The sequence below is a fragment of the Typopeltis vanoorti genome, chromosome 20 (assembly GCF_054136105.1).
Source record: "Typopeltis vanoorti isolate ZY-2024b chromosome 20, IOZ_Tvanoo_1.0, whole genome shotgun sequence".
Taxonomy (NCBI): domain Eukaryota; kingdom Metazoa; phylum Arthropoda; class Arachnida; order Uropygi; family Thelyphonidae; genus Typopeltis; species Typopeltis vanoorti.
Genome location: NC_143568.1, coordinates 53,469,539 through 53,481,836, shown reverse-complemented (window position 1 = coordinate 53,481,836; position 12,298 = coordinate 53,469,539). Strand labels below are relative to the sequence as shown.

At 39.1% G+C, this 12,298-nt stretch overlaps 1 protein-coding gene across 4 annotated transcripts in view; it reads right to left on the bottom strand.

Moving 5' to 3' along the window:
* The window catches only part of LOC150095436 (latrophilin Cirl-like), a 343,806-nt gene that overhangs the window by 136,440 nt on the left and 195,068 nt on the right, over positions 1 to 12,298 (bottom strand). For all 4 annotated transcript variants that reach the window (XM_090409783.1, XM_090409782.1, XM_090409784.1 and 1 more), the window contains one exon: positions 11,611 to 11,819. In XM_090409783.1, the coding sequence (XP_090265909.1) occupies positions 11,611 to 11,819 (209 nt within the window). The remainder of the gene's footprint in view (positions 1 to 11,610; positions 11,820 to 12,298) is intronic.

Sequence of the window (12,298 nt, the reverse complement as noted above, 5' to 3'; positions counted from 1 at the left end):
CTAAACTTTAGTCTACTGTCAACCATTACCCAAATCTTGAATTTCATCTACTTCTTGCAGTACAGCACCATCAATATAGTACACAGCCTTATATTTCTGCATTCCGAAATGCAAAACCTAGCAATTATTTAAACTACAACCTCACTCCTTTGTCCAAGCCAAAAAGTTTAGTCAAATCTTTATTAAGGGTATTAATATCAGCAGTGCTACTTATAATTCTCCCTAACTTTGCATTGTTGGCAAACAACTGATGATCCAAAATCAGTCCACATGATACATCATTTAAAAAGGAGGGTAACCTGGGGCAAACCAGAAGTTACCCTCCTTTTTTGAGAACTGCTCCATCATATACAACTTGCTAGTATCATTCAAGGAGCCAATCACCAATCCTTCAAAACAATATACTATCCATTCCCATCCTCCACTTGTACACCAACTTATCCTGTGATAATCTATCAAATGCTTTTACAAAGTTCAAGAATATTACTGTATATGATTCTCCCTTATCTAACATACTTGTTACCCTAATAAAATGCAAGTAAATTGCTAAAGCAGGAACTACCCTTTACAAATCCATGCTGACCGTGATAAAGAATCCTATATCCATCAACCCAAACTTATATTCTCTTCCTAACCAATCTCTCCAACACCTTGACCACAACTGCAGTTATGCAGACTGGTCTATAATTGGAAATTGGACTGGTCTATAATTGCAAAATAGTATCTCCATGCTTGTGGAGTGATAATTTTGCCTTCTTTCCACTTCTTAAAGAACCTTACCCACTGCTAGACTGATTAAATAAGCAGGTCAATGGCATAGCTAACTGTAGTGTACATTCCTTAAAAGTATGTTGTGATATGTTATCCATTTCCATAGCCTTATTAACATCTAATTCAATCAACACCTGATACAACTCTGGTTCTTTCAATTCCAATTCTCCTAATACTTGTCTCCCTTCGACATATTGCAGAGCACTATGTCGAGTATGATAAAGTACTCATTCAATAATTCCACTCTATACTTTGCAATGGTCACTATGTTGCCCTGATTATCCACCAGTGTCAACCTGTCATAATTATTCTTCCTCTTGCTTGCTATATAGCAGAAGAATTCCCTTGAATTAACCTTGGCCTGATGAGTCAATCTCCTCTCATGCTACACTTTTTCTTTCTGAACCATGCTTGTCACCTTCCTGGCATGCACTTTATACTTATCATTCATTCAACTGATAGCCACTAACTGTCTTCTACTTCCTGCATAATATTTTCTTTTCCAACACAGCTTGCATGATTTCACTGTTCATTCATTTCACTCCTACTCTATTTACTTGCTTAACCCTTGGTATACAGTTATACATTGCTTGTTTCATATAATGCCTTATGAATTTCTATACACTGTCAACATCTTTTATGCACAGCACACACACCTAGCCAATGCATTGATGCTAATTGAGTACATAGCTTTCTGTAATCACCCACCTTATAATTCCACACATATAATTTTATGGCAGTAATCTTTTATTGTTTCACCACTTCCAAAACAAGTACCTCATGATCACTCTCACCAACTAGCAGCAATGTTAATACCTCATGATCACTCTCACCAACTAGCAGCAATGTTAATACCTCATTATCAATTACATCTTGTGAAGTTATCACCAAATCAAAAACACAAAAACTTCTAGTTGCCCCAGTCACATGCTACTTAAGATATCTATCCCCCAGAAATTCAACAAACTCACTCTCCTGGTTCTTGTACACTCTCTCCTCCTTCCATTCTGTATTCCTGTAATTAAAGTCTTCCATCAGGTTCACCTTCTTTTTACATGTCCAACCAGTTTGCCTAAACATTTCACAATCAGTATTCTCTACATTCGCTGACCTATAACAGCATCCTATCAGATATACCAGCCTGTTAATTTCAACTTCACATCAAACATATTCAAAATCTGCACATGTACTATGAACTTCCACACTTTTTGAACACAATTTATATGCAATCATTAACAATACTCTCCCTCCTTTTTTAATTCTTCCGATCCTTCTGAAAAATTGAAATATCCTTTCATTTCTATTCCAGATATCACATTATCCTCAGACAACCAAGTTTCATTTATATTGATTATCTTTGGGCTTACTGATTCAATCATATGCAGCAAACTCAGCTCTCTTATTTCGAATACTCCTTACATTTATATGCAAATATCAAACCCTTTGTCTTTGAGGCCATTCTACCAGCACCACCATCGTCTACTCTAGCCACTATACTACACCTTTCTTTTTCCCTGATTTTGATTCTAATAGCCATTCATACCAATCTCACCCTCACCTTTATAAATTTCATCACCTTGTCCTACCGCAACCACATCTTCAACCTTGAATCCATCTTCCTACTGTCATATAACCCATTTGGCTGTGTTATCCTGCTTCACCAGTACTCTCTGATCATTAGCTACATGAACTTCTTGATTCTATGCCTTTTCAGTAAACAATAGCCTTTCTAAATTCTTGTTCCATTGTATAAGGCTTTGATTAGGCCACACATGGACTATTGTGCCAGATTTGGTCACTGTGTTTTCAGAAGGATGAAGAGGTGCTGGAAAGGGTCCAAAGGTGACTGACTAAGGTAGTTTCTGACCTCTGGAATGTCGACTATGAGGAAAGATTGAGAAGATGTAATTTGCAGAGTCTGGTGGAGAGAAGGAAGAGGGGAGATATGATAGAGACCTACAAGTTGGTAAGGGGTTGTTATAAGATCAGTGGTGGAGAAATTCTACAGAGAATAGTGGGAGATCAGAGAAGAACCAGAGGTCATCCCTGGAAACTGTATAAAGAGGGTGTGAGTAGGGGAGTGAGAGGCAGGTTTTTTTCGTGCAGAGTTGTGAATGATTGGAACACCTCGCCTGAGAGTGTGGTGTCTGCAAGGAGTTTGAGTGTGTTTAAGACATGGTATGATGAGATGTATGTGTGATAAAAGGACCTCCCAAATGAGTCTTTGACTCCATGAGGTCTTGGGTAATAATAATAATAATAATAATAATAAATGTCCAACACCAAACCCATTCAAATGTAAGCCATCAACTTTAAACCATTACAGTTTTTCCTTCAAATTCACTCCATAGATTCACAAACTAAAGCTTGTTTGCTTACACAACTCAGAAATCTTGCTATTCATTATCTCTGCTCTTCTTCTCAACTCCCTATTGTCGTATTCGAATATATATGATAAAAATCACAATGTTAACAAAATGTTCTGGAGGCTGTTGAAAAAGCTTCAGAATGGAGAAAAGAGTATTGGAAAAGGAATCAGAGATGATAAAGTTGATATTACTATTACTATTATTACGGGCAACTCCAGGAGTCATCAGACTCATCGAGGGAGGCCCCAAATCATATTCATCACAACTATTCGACATTCATACAGTATCTATCGTACCTCGCCTTAAACTCATTCACTGTCACAGCATCCACCACAGACTCAGGGAGCGCATTCCACTCATTCACTACTCTAAAAGTAAAGAACCCAGCTCTAACACCTTTACTAACCACACTTTTGCCCAGTTTCCATGGATGTCCCCTAGTCCTCCCACAACCAGCCCTGTTCTCAAAAATATCTTCTGAATTAATTTTATAGAAACCCTTCAGTAATTTGAATGTCTCAATCATATCTCCCCTCCTCTGCCTATCAACCAATTTTTGCAACCCACAAATCCTCAACCTGTTCTCATAAGATTCATTCCACAGACCTGCTATCATCTTGGTCACTCGCCTCTGGATCCTCTACACCCCCTCTCCATCAAGAAGAAACCTACGTGACCAAATCTGGGCACAGTAGTCAAGATGGGGTCTTATCAAGGCTCGATACAGAGGAACAATAACCTGCTTGTCTCTGCATGTCAACATATTCTTCAGCAACCAAGTGATTTGATGAGTTGATTTGGCCACTTTTGCAATGTGTCCCCTAAATTTCAATTCCTTATCCACCAACACTCCTAAATCTCGTGCCTCATCAATTTCCTGGAGCACAGTTCCACCAATCCAGTAAACTGCCGCCAATCTTTTCATCCCAAAATGCATAACCTTACACTTTGCCACATTAAACTGACATCCATTCTTCTTTGCCCAGTCTATCAATCTATCCTGCAAAAATTTGATATCAGCTATATTAACTGTTGCTCTACCTGGCTTTGCATTATCGGCAAATAACTGAACAGTTCTTCTCAGATCCTTTTCTGTATCGTTAATGAACAAATTAAACAGTAGCTGTCCAAGAACAGAACTCTGTGGTACACCACTAGTCACAGGCCTTCTTTTGGACTACTCCTGAATAAACTATTGTCTGATATCTCTCTATTAACTACCCTCCTATCCATCTCATTTATGATGAGCTGAGCAGAAGAGCAGAAATAATGAATAGCATAATAGCCAGAATGTGTCAGAAGAGAGGATTGGAATATGTGGATGCTTGGAGGGCATTTGAGGACAGAAAAGAGCTGTATGGAAGAGACTGCTTGCATTTGAATGAGGAAGGATGTAGGCATCTGGAGAGATTGCTGTTTCCTGAACAAGTGGGTGCATCAATGCAGGGAAACTAGAATTCCCAGGGTGGATGATAGCAGGGGGGGGCCTCTTGTGGAAATGGGTGCATGGGGGGAAGGGGAACAACATCAAGTAATACTGAATCCAGTGGAGTCTGGAGGAGATAATGATAGGTATAGAAGCAGTGACATTTTTATGCTTCATACCAATGCCAGGAGTATCTGGAATAAAGGAGATGAATTGGTAGCATTGATAGCATCAGCCTGGCCAAAGATTATCGGGATCTCCGAGATGTGGTTGATGGAAGATGATATAATAATGGGAATAGAAGTAGCAGGGTACAGCATTTTTTGGCAGGATAGGAAGGGAAAATGTAGTGGTGGAGAAGATCTAAGAGTGGGGAGCTTTGGAAGGCAGTCACACACTTATGGTTTTGAAAGCATATGAAATGAGGTAGAGGTGGGAAAGACAGGATATTTAGTGAGATGTTGCTACAGGCCAAGAAGCACAGAGGGTGGGGAGCAGGAGATGTTTAGGCAATTGAGCTTGGCAAGTGCAAGAAGAATGACTGTTATGGGAGATTTTAACTACAGCATTATAAGTTGGGAAGAGGAAAATGCATATAGTAATAAGGGAATGGAATTTCTGTAATTCTTGGGGGAACAGATGTCTTAGGCAACATGGAATAGAGGGAACAAGAGGTTCAAGAGTTTTGGATTTGGTCATAGCATCAGAAGAGCTGATTATAACTGAGATGGCATCTCTGCCCCTAGTTGGAGAGAGTGATCATGTGGTTTTGACTTGGAAGATGAATAGGCATGCAAGAGTATCAAAGAGAAGGAATTATATGTGGAATTAAAAGGCATGTGATTATAATAGTCTTAGATATCAACAGGGCCAGTTCCATGGATATCCGAGATATCATTAGTGCGTGGGAAATTGTGAAGGAATATTTGTTGGCAGCAATAGTAAGCTTTATTCCACGATTGAAGAAGAGGACACAATTTGGTGTAAAGTGGATGACAAAGAATATCAAACAGGAACTGCAGGTGAAAAAGAGGTGATGGAAGGGATATAAAGAGAGGGTAGAGAGCAGATGCATGAAGAATATAAGTGAATATAAGTCTTAGGCCAGGAGAGTGACTAATATGGTAAGAAAGGCAAAACTGGAATATGAGAAGAGACTGGTACTAAAATCCAAAGAAAATCCTCAGGAATTTTTTAGCTATGAGGAGAGTAGTAGGAGAAATTATTGTGAAAGTTAACATTGTGGGATAAAAATGGGAATACAGTGACTGATGCAGAGGACATAGGTGAAGTGGTTCAGTGAACATTTTATTTGAGTATTTCATGCTGGAGAAGTAAGTTTTAATACTAGAGGAATATGAAAGGTTCGAGGTTTCGAGGAGAGTGTGTTTCAAATACTGAGTACCCTGGATGTCAGTAAAGCTGTGGGACTGGATGGTATTTCACCACGGGTTTTGAGACAATGTGCTAAAGAACTGACAGCTCTGTTGACCTGGCTTTTCAATAAAAGTCTGGCTACAGGAAAGGTACCCAAGGAATGAAAGGAAGGTAAGATAGTGCCATCGCATAATGGAAGTAGCAGACTGGATGTTTTAACACCCCAACTGGCTATGACATCTATAGACGTCCAGCAAAATCTGGATATGATTTAGCTGCACATCTATAGATTTAGCACCTATTGAATAACATGGATAAGAAGTGCAATTTGGTCTCGCTATTTCATCCACCACGGCTGGTAGAGAGGTTAACTATAGGTCACTTTGTGTTTCATTAGCAGTTGTTAAGATCTTGGAGAAGTTAGTGAGAGACCACATGCAGTGTTGGGCAGATGAGGATAATGTTATCTGTGAGATTAACATGGATTTGTAAAGTGGTGCTCTTGCTTTAATAATATGATTGCCTTTTATAATAAAGTGACAAGAGCAGTTAATGAGGGAAAGGCATATACTGCCATTTTTTTGGATTTTGCAAAGACATTTGACAGGGTGTCACATGATAAGCTGATATTTACGTTGTAGCACGTGGGTTTAGATGTCGGGTTAGCCAGCTGGATTCAGGATTGGCTATCTGATAGGTATCAGAGAGTGGTGTATGGTGGGACAGTATGAAGGAGGCAGAAGGTTACAAGTGGGGTTCCACAGCACTCAGTACTGGAATCTTATTGTTTAGTCTTTATATTAATGACATTGTCAATTTGATGGCAGGGGGATATTCAGTTGTTTGTAGATGATGAGTAGCTGGGAAGAGTTATTAGTAATAGCGCAGATGTAGCAGCTCTGAAAGAGGATTTGAATAAACTAATAAACTAGACAGAAGGGCAAATGAATGGGTATAGGTTTAATGCAGCAAAATGTAAGGTCTTGAGGTTTGGGACACATCAATGGGATGCTGCATACTCTATTAGAGGAGCCATACTGGAGGAAGTAGGGGAGACAAGAGATCTAGGGTTGATAATTAATAGAAACCTGAAATTCAGGGGACATATTTCAAAGGTGGTGAGGGTAAAACAGAGGATTGCTGCAATAATGAGAAGAATGCTGACCTGAAGATAAAAGAGTTATTATTCCGTTGTATAAGACCCTGATCAGACCACACTTAGACCATTGTTCTCAAATTTGGTCCCCAGGATTTGAAGTGGGGGATAAATTAACTGTAGAAAGGGAACAGAGGCAGATAACGAAGATGGTTTCAGGACTGTACAATGTTAGTTATGAGGATCGGATGAGAGAATTTGGACTCTTGGATGAGGGGATTAGAGTTTGGTAGATAGAAGAAGGAGAGGTGATATGATTGAGACTTTTAAACTGTTGAGAGGCAGTTATAAGGTGGATACTTGGAAGTTCTTTCACTTGGTGGAGAAGTGGGAAGGAGCAATGACAAGGGGCCATCCCTGGAAAGTACGAAAGGAAGCTGTGAGCAAGAGGAGTGAGGATTGTGGTTTCTTTGCGTGGAGGGTGGTGGATCCATGAAATGCATTTCCTGATAGAGTGGTGAGAGCAAGAATAGTCAATGAGTTCAAGGAGTGGTATGATAGACTTTGTGTTTCCTAGGAAGGACCTCTTACAATGAGTCTTTTGACTTCATGGAGGTCTGAATAATAATAATAATAATAATAATTATTTGTAGCATAGTTGATGATTTTGTTGCTTCTACATATGGAAATTTGATGCTTTGGTGTGTGTGTGCAGAGTAGAGTGTCAGAGGAGTGCTTGCCTCATGGAATGATAGAGAGTGTGGCACTGGCAGTGAAGTGGGGTAAAAATGTTGAGGAGATGATAGTACAAGTGGGGGGGGGGGCGAATGACCTGAGAGGTAGCGTGAATCGTGTACCACATTATTTGAGGTTGTTGTTAGAGACAGTGCAGCAGAAAATGTATCCGAAGAAAGAAAGTGAGCATCTCGTCCCAGTATAATAATGGAGAGTGGACCATAACAGTGGTAATAATGAATGAGATGATAGCAAGAATGTGTATGAAAAGAGGTCTGGAATATGTGGATGCATGAAGTATATTTGAGGATAGAAGAGAGCTATATGCAAGAGATGGATTAAATTTGAATGCAGATTGCATAGCCATATGGAGAGACAGCTGTTTTCTGGGGAAATTATTGCATTGGGACCAGTAGCGCACTAAGGATTTAATCTTGGGGGGGGGGGGCTGAGTTGAGTAGACGATTTGAGAATACACACTACACATTGCATACAATCTATGACTGAGCATCTGCATTGATCGCTAATTCATAAGTAGTATAGAAATAGAAGACACGACACGACATAAATAAAAAAAAATGAATTTTAATTAGGAAAAGTTTTTTAGAAAATTTTCTAGTGTTTTTTTTCCTTTTTCTTTGGAGGGGGACAGGCCCCTCCCCTCTAGGTGAGCCACTGATTGGGACACAGAAACAAGAACTACAGAGGTGGAATGTAGCAGGGATGGCAGCATGTGGGAGATATCAAGTGGGTTGTGAAATGAAAGGATGTACACTATATTACAGAACCAGGTGAAGTAAGAGGGGAGTAATAATGGCTACAAGGATAGGCAAATACACTGGTTTTTCTGTATACAAATGCTGGGAGAATTAGAAATAAAAGGAATGAGTTTGTGGCATTGATTGACTCGGCCTCTCCAAAGGTATCAGTGAAATTTAGTTAACAGCAGAGGATGTTCTAACAGGGATAGAAGTCAAAGGGTATAGCATATCAGCTGGATAGGGAAGATTAATCTGGTGATGGGGTGTTACTCATAATAAGAGATAAATTGTGCCCTCTCAGGACAGAAAATCATAGTGGAAATAACACTAATGGCTTTGAGAATATATGGTGTAAGATACATGTTTATGTGACAAGATATTTAGTGGGATGTTGCTACAGGCTAGGAGATATGACTGGTGATGATCAAGAAATGTTTAGGGAAATTAGTTTGGTAAGTGCAAAGCAAGTGATCATTATGGAGGACTCTGACTATAGTGATATAAACTGGGCAATGAAGACAGCATGCAGCAATAAGGGAAGTGAATTTTTGGATTTCTTGAGGGACAACTGTCTTAGTCATCATGTCGTGGAGGGAACATGAATCCAAGAGATTTGGAACTAATTATAGCATCAGAGGATCTGATTGTGACTGAGATGTCACACTTTCCCCCTGTTGGTGAGAGGCCGACATTTGGTCCTGACATGGAGGATAAATAGGCATGTGGAGGCATCAAAACAGAAAAAAATAATGTGGAATTATAAGGAAGATGACTATCGGAGACTTAGAAACTGGCTTGCAGCATTACAGTTGATGAAAGAATTTGAAGGAAGAGGAGTCATTAGCGCATGGAACAGTGGCGCACCCAGAGGGGGGGCTCCCAAAGAAAAAGGAAAAAAAAAACTAGAAAATTTTCGAAAAATCTTTTCCTAATTAAAATTTTTTAATTTTTTTTATTTATATTGTGTCGTGTCTTCTATTTCTATACTACGTATGAATTAGCGATCACTGCAGATGCTCAGTCATAGGTCGTATGCGATGTGTGGTGTATTCTCAAATCATCTACTCAACTCGGCCCCCACCCAAGATTAAATCCTGAGTGCGTTACCGGCATGGGAGATATTTAAGAAAAAAATTTTGACAGCAATCACAGATTGTATACCTCGAGTCAAGAAGATAAAGCAATTTGGAGTCAAATGGATGACAAAAGGAATAACAGGGGAATTGCAGAAGAAAAGGAGATTATGAAAAGTATATAAAGAGAAAGGTGGAGAATAGATGCATGAGGAATATAATGTTCAAGCTAGGAAAGTAACTAGTATTGTCAGGAGAGAAAAATTAGAATATGAGAGGAGACTGACACTGCAACCCAAGGAGAATCCCAGGAAGTTTTTTGTTATGTGGCAAGTAGGAGCCAAAATCTTAGTGGACAGATTACCCTGCTCGATGGAAATGGGACTCAGGCCAATGCAGATGATATAGTTGAGCTATTTAATGATCCCTTTATTAGATGCTTTATCCTGGTTCAGCAGACTTTATTCCTAGAAGGATAATAAGTGGTGCAGTGAATGAAGAGGATGTATTCCGAATACTGAGCATGCTAAATGATAATAAGGCAGATGACCTAGATGGAATTTAATGTTTTTTTATGGGCGTGTGCCATGGAACTGACTGTGTCATCAGCTTGGCTGTTTAATGAAAGCCTTGCAATGGGACAGGTTCTTGGAGAGTGGAAAGAAGACAACATCGTACCATTGCATAAGGAGCAGTAGAATGGAAGTATCAAACTATAGGCCTGTTTGTATATCTTCTGTAGTTATCAAGATTTTGGAGAAATTAGTAAGAGTTCATATATACAGAATTTGGTAGGCGAGAGCAATATTATTTATGCAGACTTGCATGGATTTGTTAAAGTGTGCTCTTCCTTTAGTAATCTAGTAACCTTTTACAATAGAGTAATGGATGATGGTAAAGCACATACTGTGACTAGTTATTTTTAATTACATCATATACATTTGGATATCAGGTTAGTGGACTGGATTGGTGATTGGGTCTCTGATAAATATCAGAAAGTTGTATGTTGGGGAGCAGTATCAGGAAGTACGAAGGTTATAAGTGGAGTTCCACAGGATTCAGTACTTGGACCATTGCTGTCAATAATATTGTCACAGGACTACTGAGTGATATTCAGTTGTTTGCAGATGATGTGAAACTTGGGAGGGTTATTAGTACTAGCTAGTGCTGATGTTTTGGCTCTTCAAGAGGATTTGAATATCCTGAAAGGTGGACAAACGAATGGGGATATCAGTTTACTACAACTAAATGTAAGATTTTAAAATTTGGGATCCACAAATGAAATGCTCGATACTCACTTGGTAGTTATACTGGAAGAAATGGAGCAAGCAAAGAATCTTGGGGGTGATTGTGGATAGAGATTTGAAGTTCCAAGGGCATATTGCAAATATTGTGAAGACATCTCAGAGAATTGTGGCAATGTTGAGAAGACCATGATAGATAAAAGTGTGCTAGTCCCATTGTATGAAGCTTTGATCAGACTACATCTGGAATTCTGTGCTCAGGTCTAATCAATGGGATTTGAAGGGGATGAAGTAACCTTGGAGAAGATACAGAGATGGATAACAAAAATGATATCAGGACTATTCAATGTTGGTTATGAGGACAGACTGAGGATATGAAGACTGCAGAGTTTGGTAGATAGAAGAGAAAGTTGGGATATGATTAAGACATTTAAGATATTGAAAGATTATAAAGATTATAATCGTGTTAACACAGAGGATTTTTCATACTGTAGAATGAGGAGAGGACATAAAGACAAGGGGCTATCCCTGGCAGTTGCAAAAGAAAGGGTTGAGTAAAAGAGTAAGAAGTAAGTTTTTTGCATGGAGAATGATAGAATCATGAAATGCATTTCCATTAGAGGAAGGTGAATGTGTGTACAGTAGACGAGCTTAAGGAATGGTACAATTAACTTTGTGTTGACTTCCCACAATGAGTCTTGTGACTCCATGGAGGTCAGAAAAAAAAAATTGTCAGAAGAAATATGGTTCGTACTTACCCTTAGATGTTTAAGAGTGACAACTGCAGGCTGAGTAAGTCTAACTATGTCCCGCCTGCCCAATGACACAGCAATTACTCTGGAATTGACCACCCTTGTTGTGTTTTCCAGAAAGATATCTTGAGTCTTTTGAAGAGGAATAACAAACTGTTCAGGTTTTAGAAAATCTTCTACTTTGTTGTAAGCTGTGAATACTACCTTTATTAAACCTAAAATTAAATGAAATAGAAACTGTATAATGAACAGAAGTGAGGAAAAGTATGCATAATTACATTAGCTTCATATTCACTTTTTTAATGGTAATATCTTACATGCTACAAAGGTTGTTAGTGATGTTTGGAATGTGGAGTACAAGGACAGATTGAGAGAATGTAAATTGCAAAGCCTCATGAATAGGAGGAAGAGGTGAGATACGACTGAGATGCAAGCTAGTCAGGGATTGTTATTATGTTGACATGGAAGAGATTTTTCATAAAATAGGAGAGGTGGAGGAGAACAAGAGTACATCACTGGAACCTGTATAAAGAGGGTGTGAGCAGAGGAATGGGGAGTAGGTTCTTTGCATGGAGATTGGTTGGCGAGTGGAATGCATTGCCTGAGTATGTTGTGAATGTAGACACACTGAATCATCTTAAGGCATGGTTAGAATAGCAATGTGTGCAATAGTATGTACCTCCCACAACGAGTC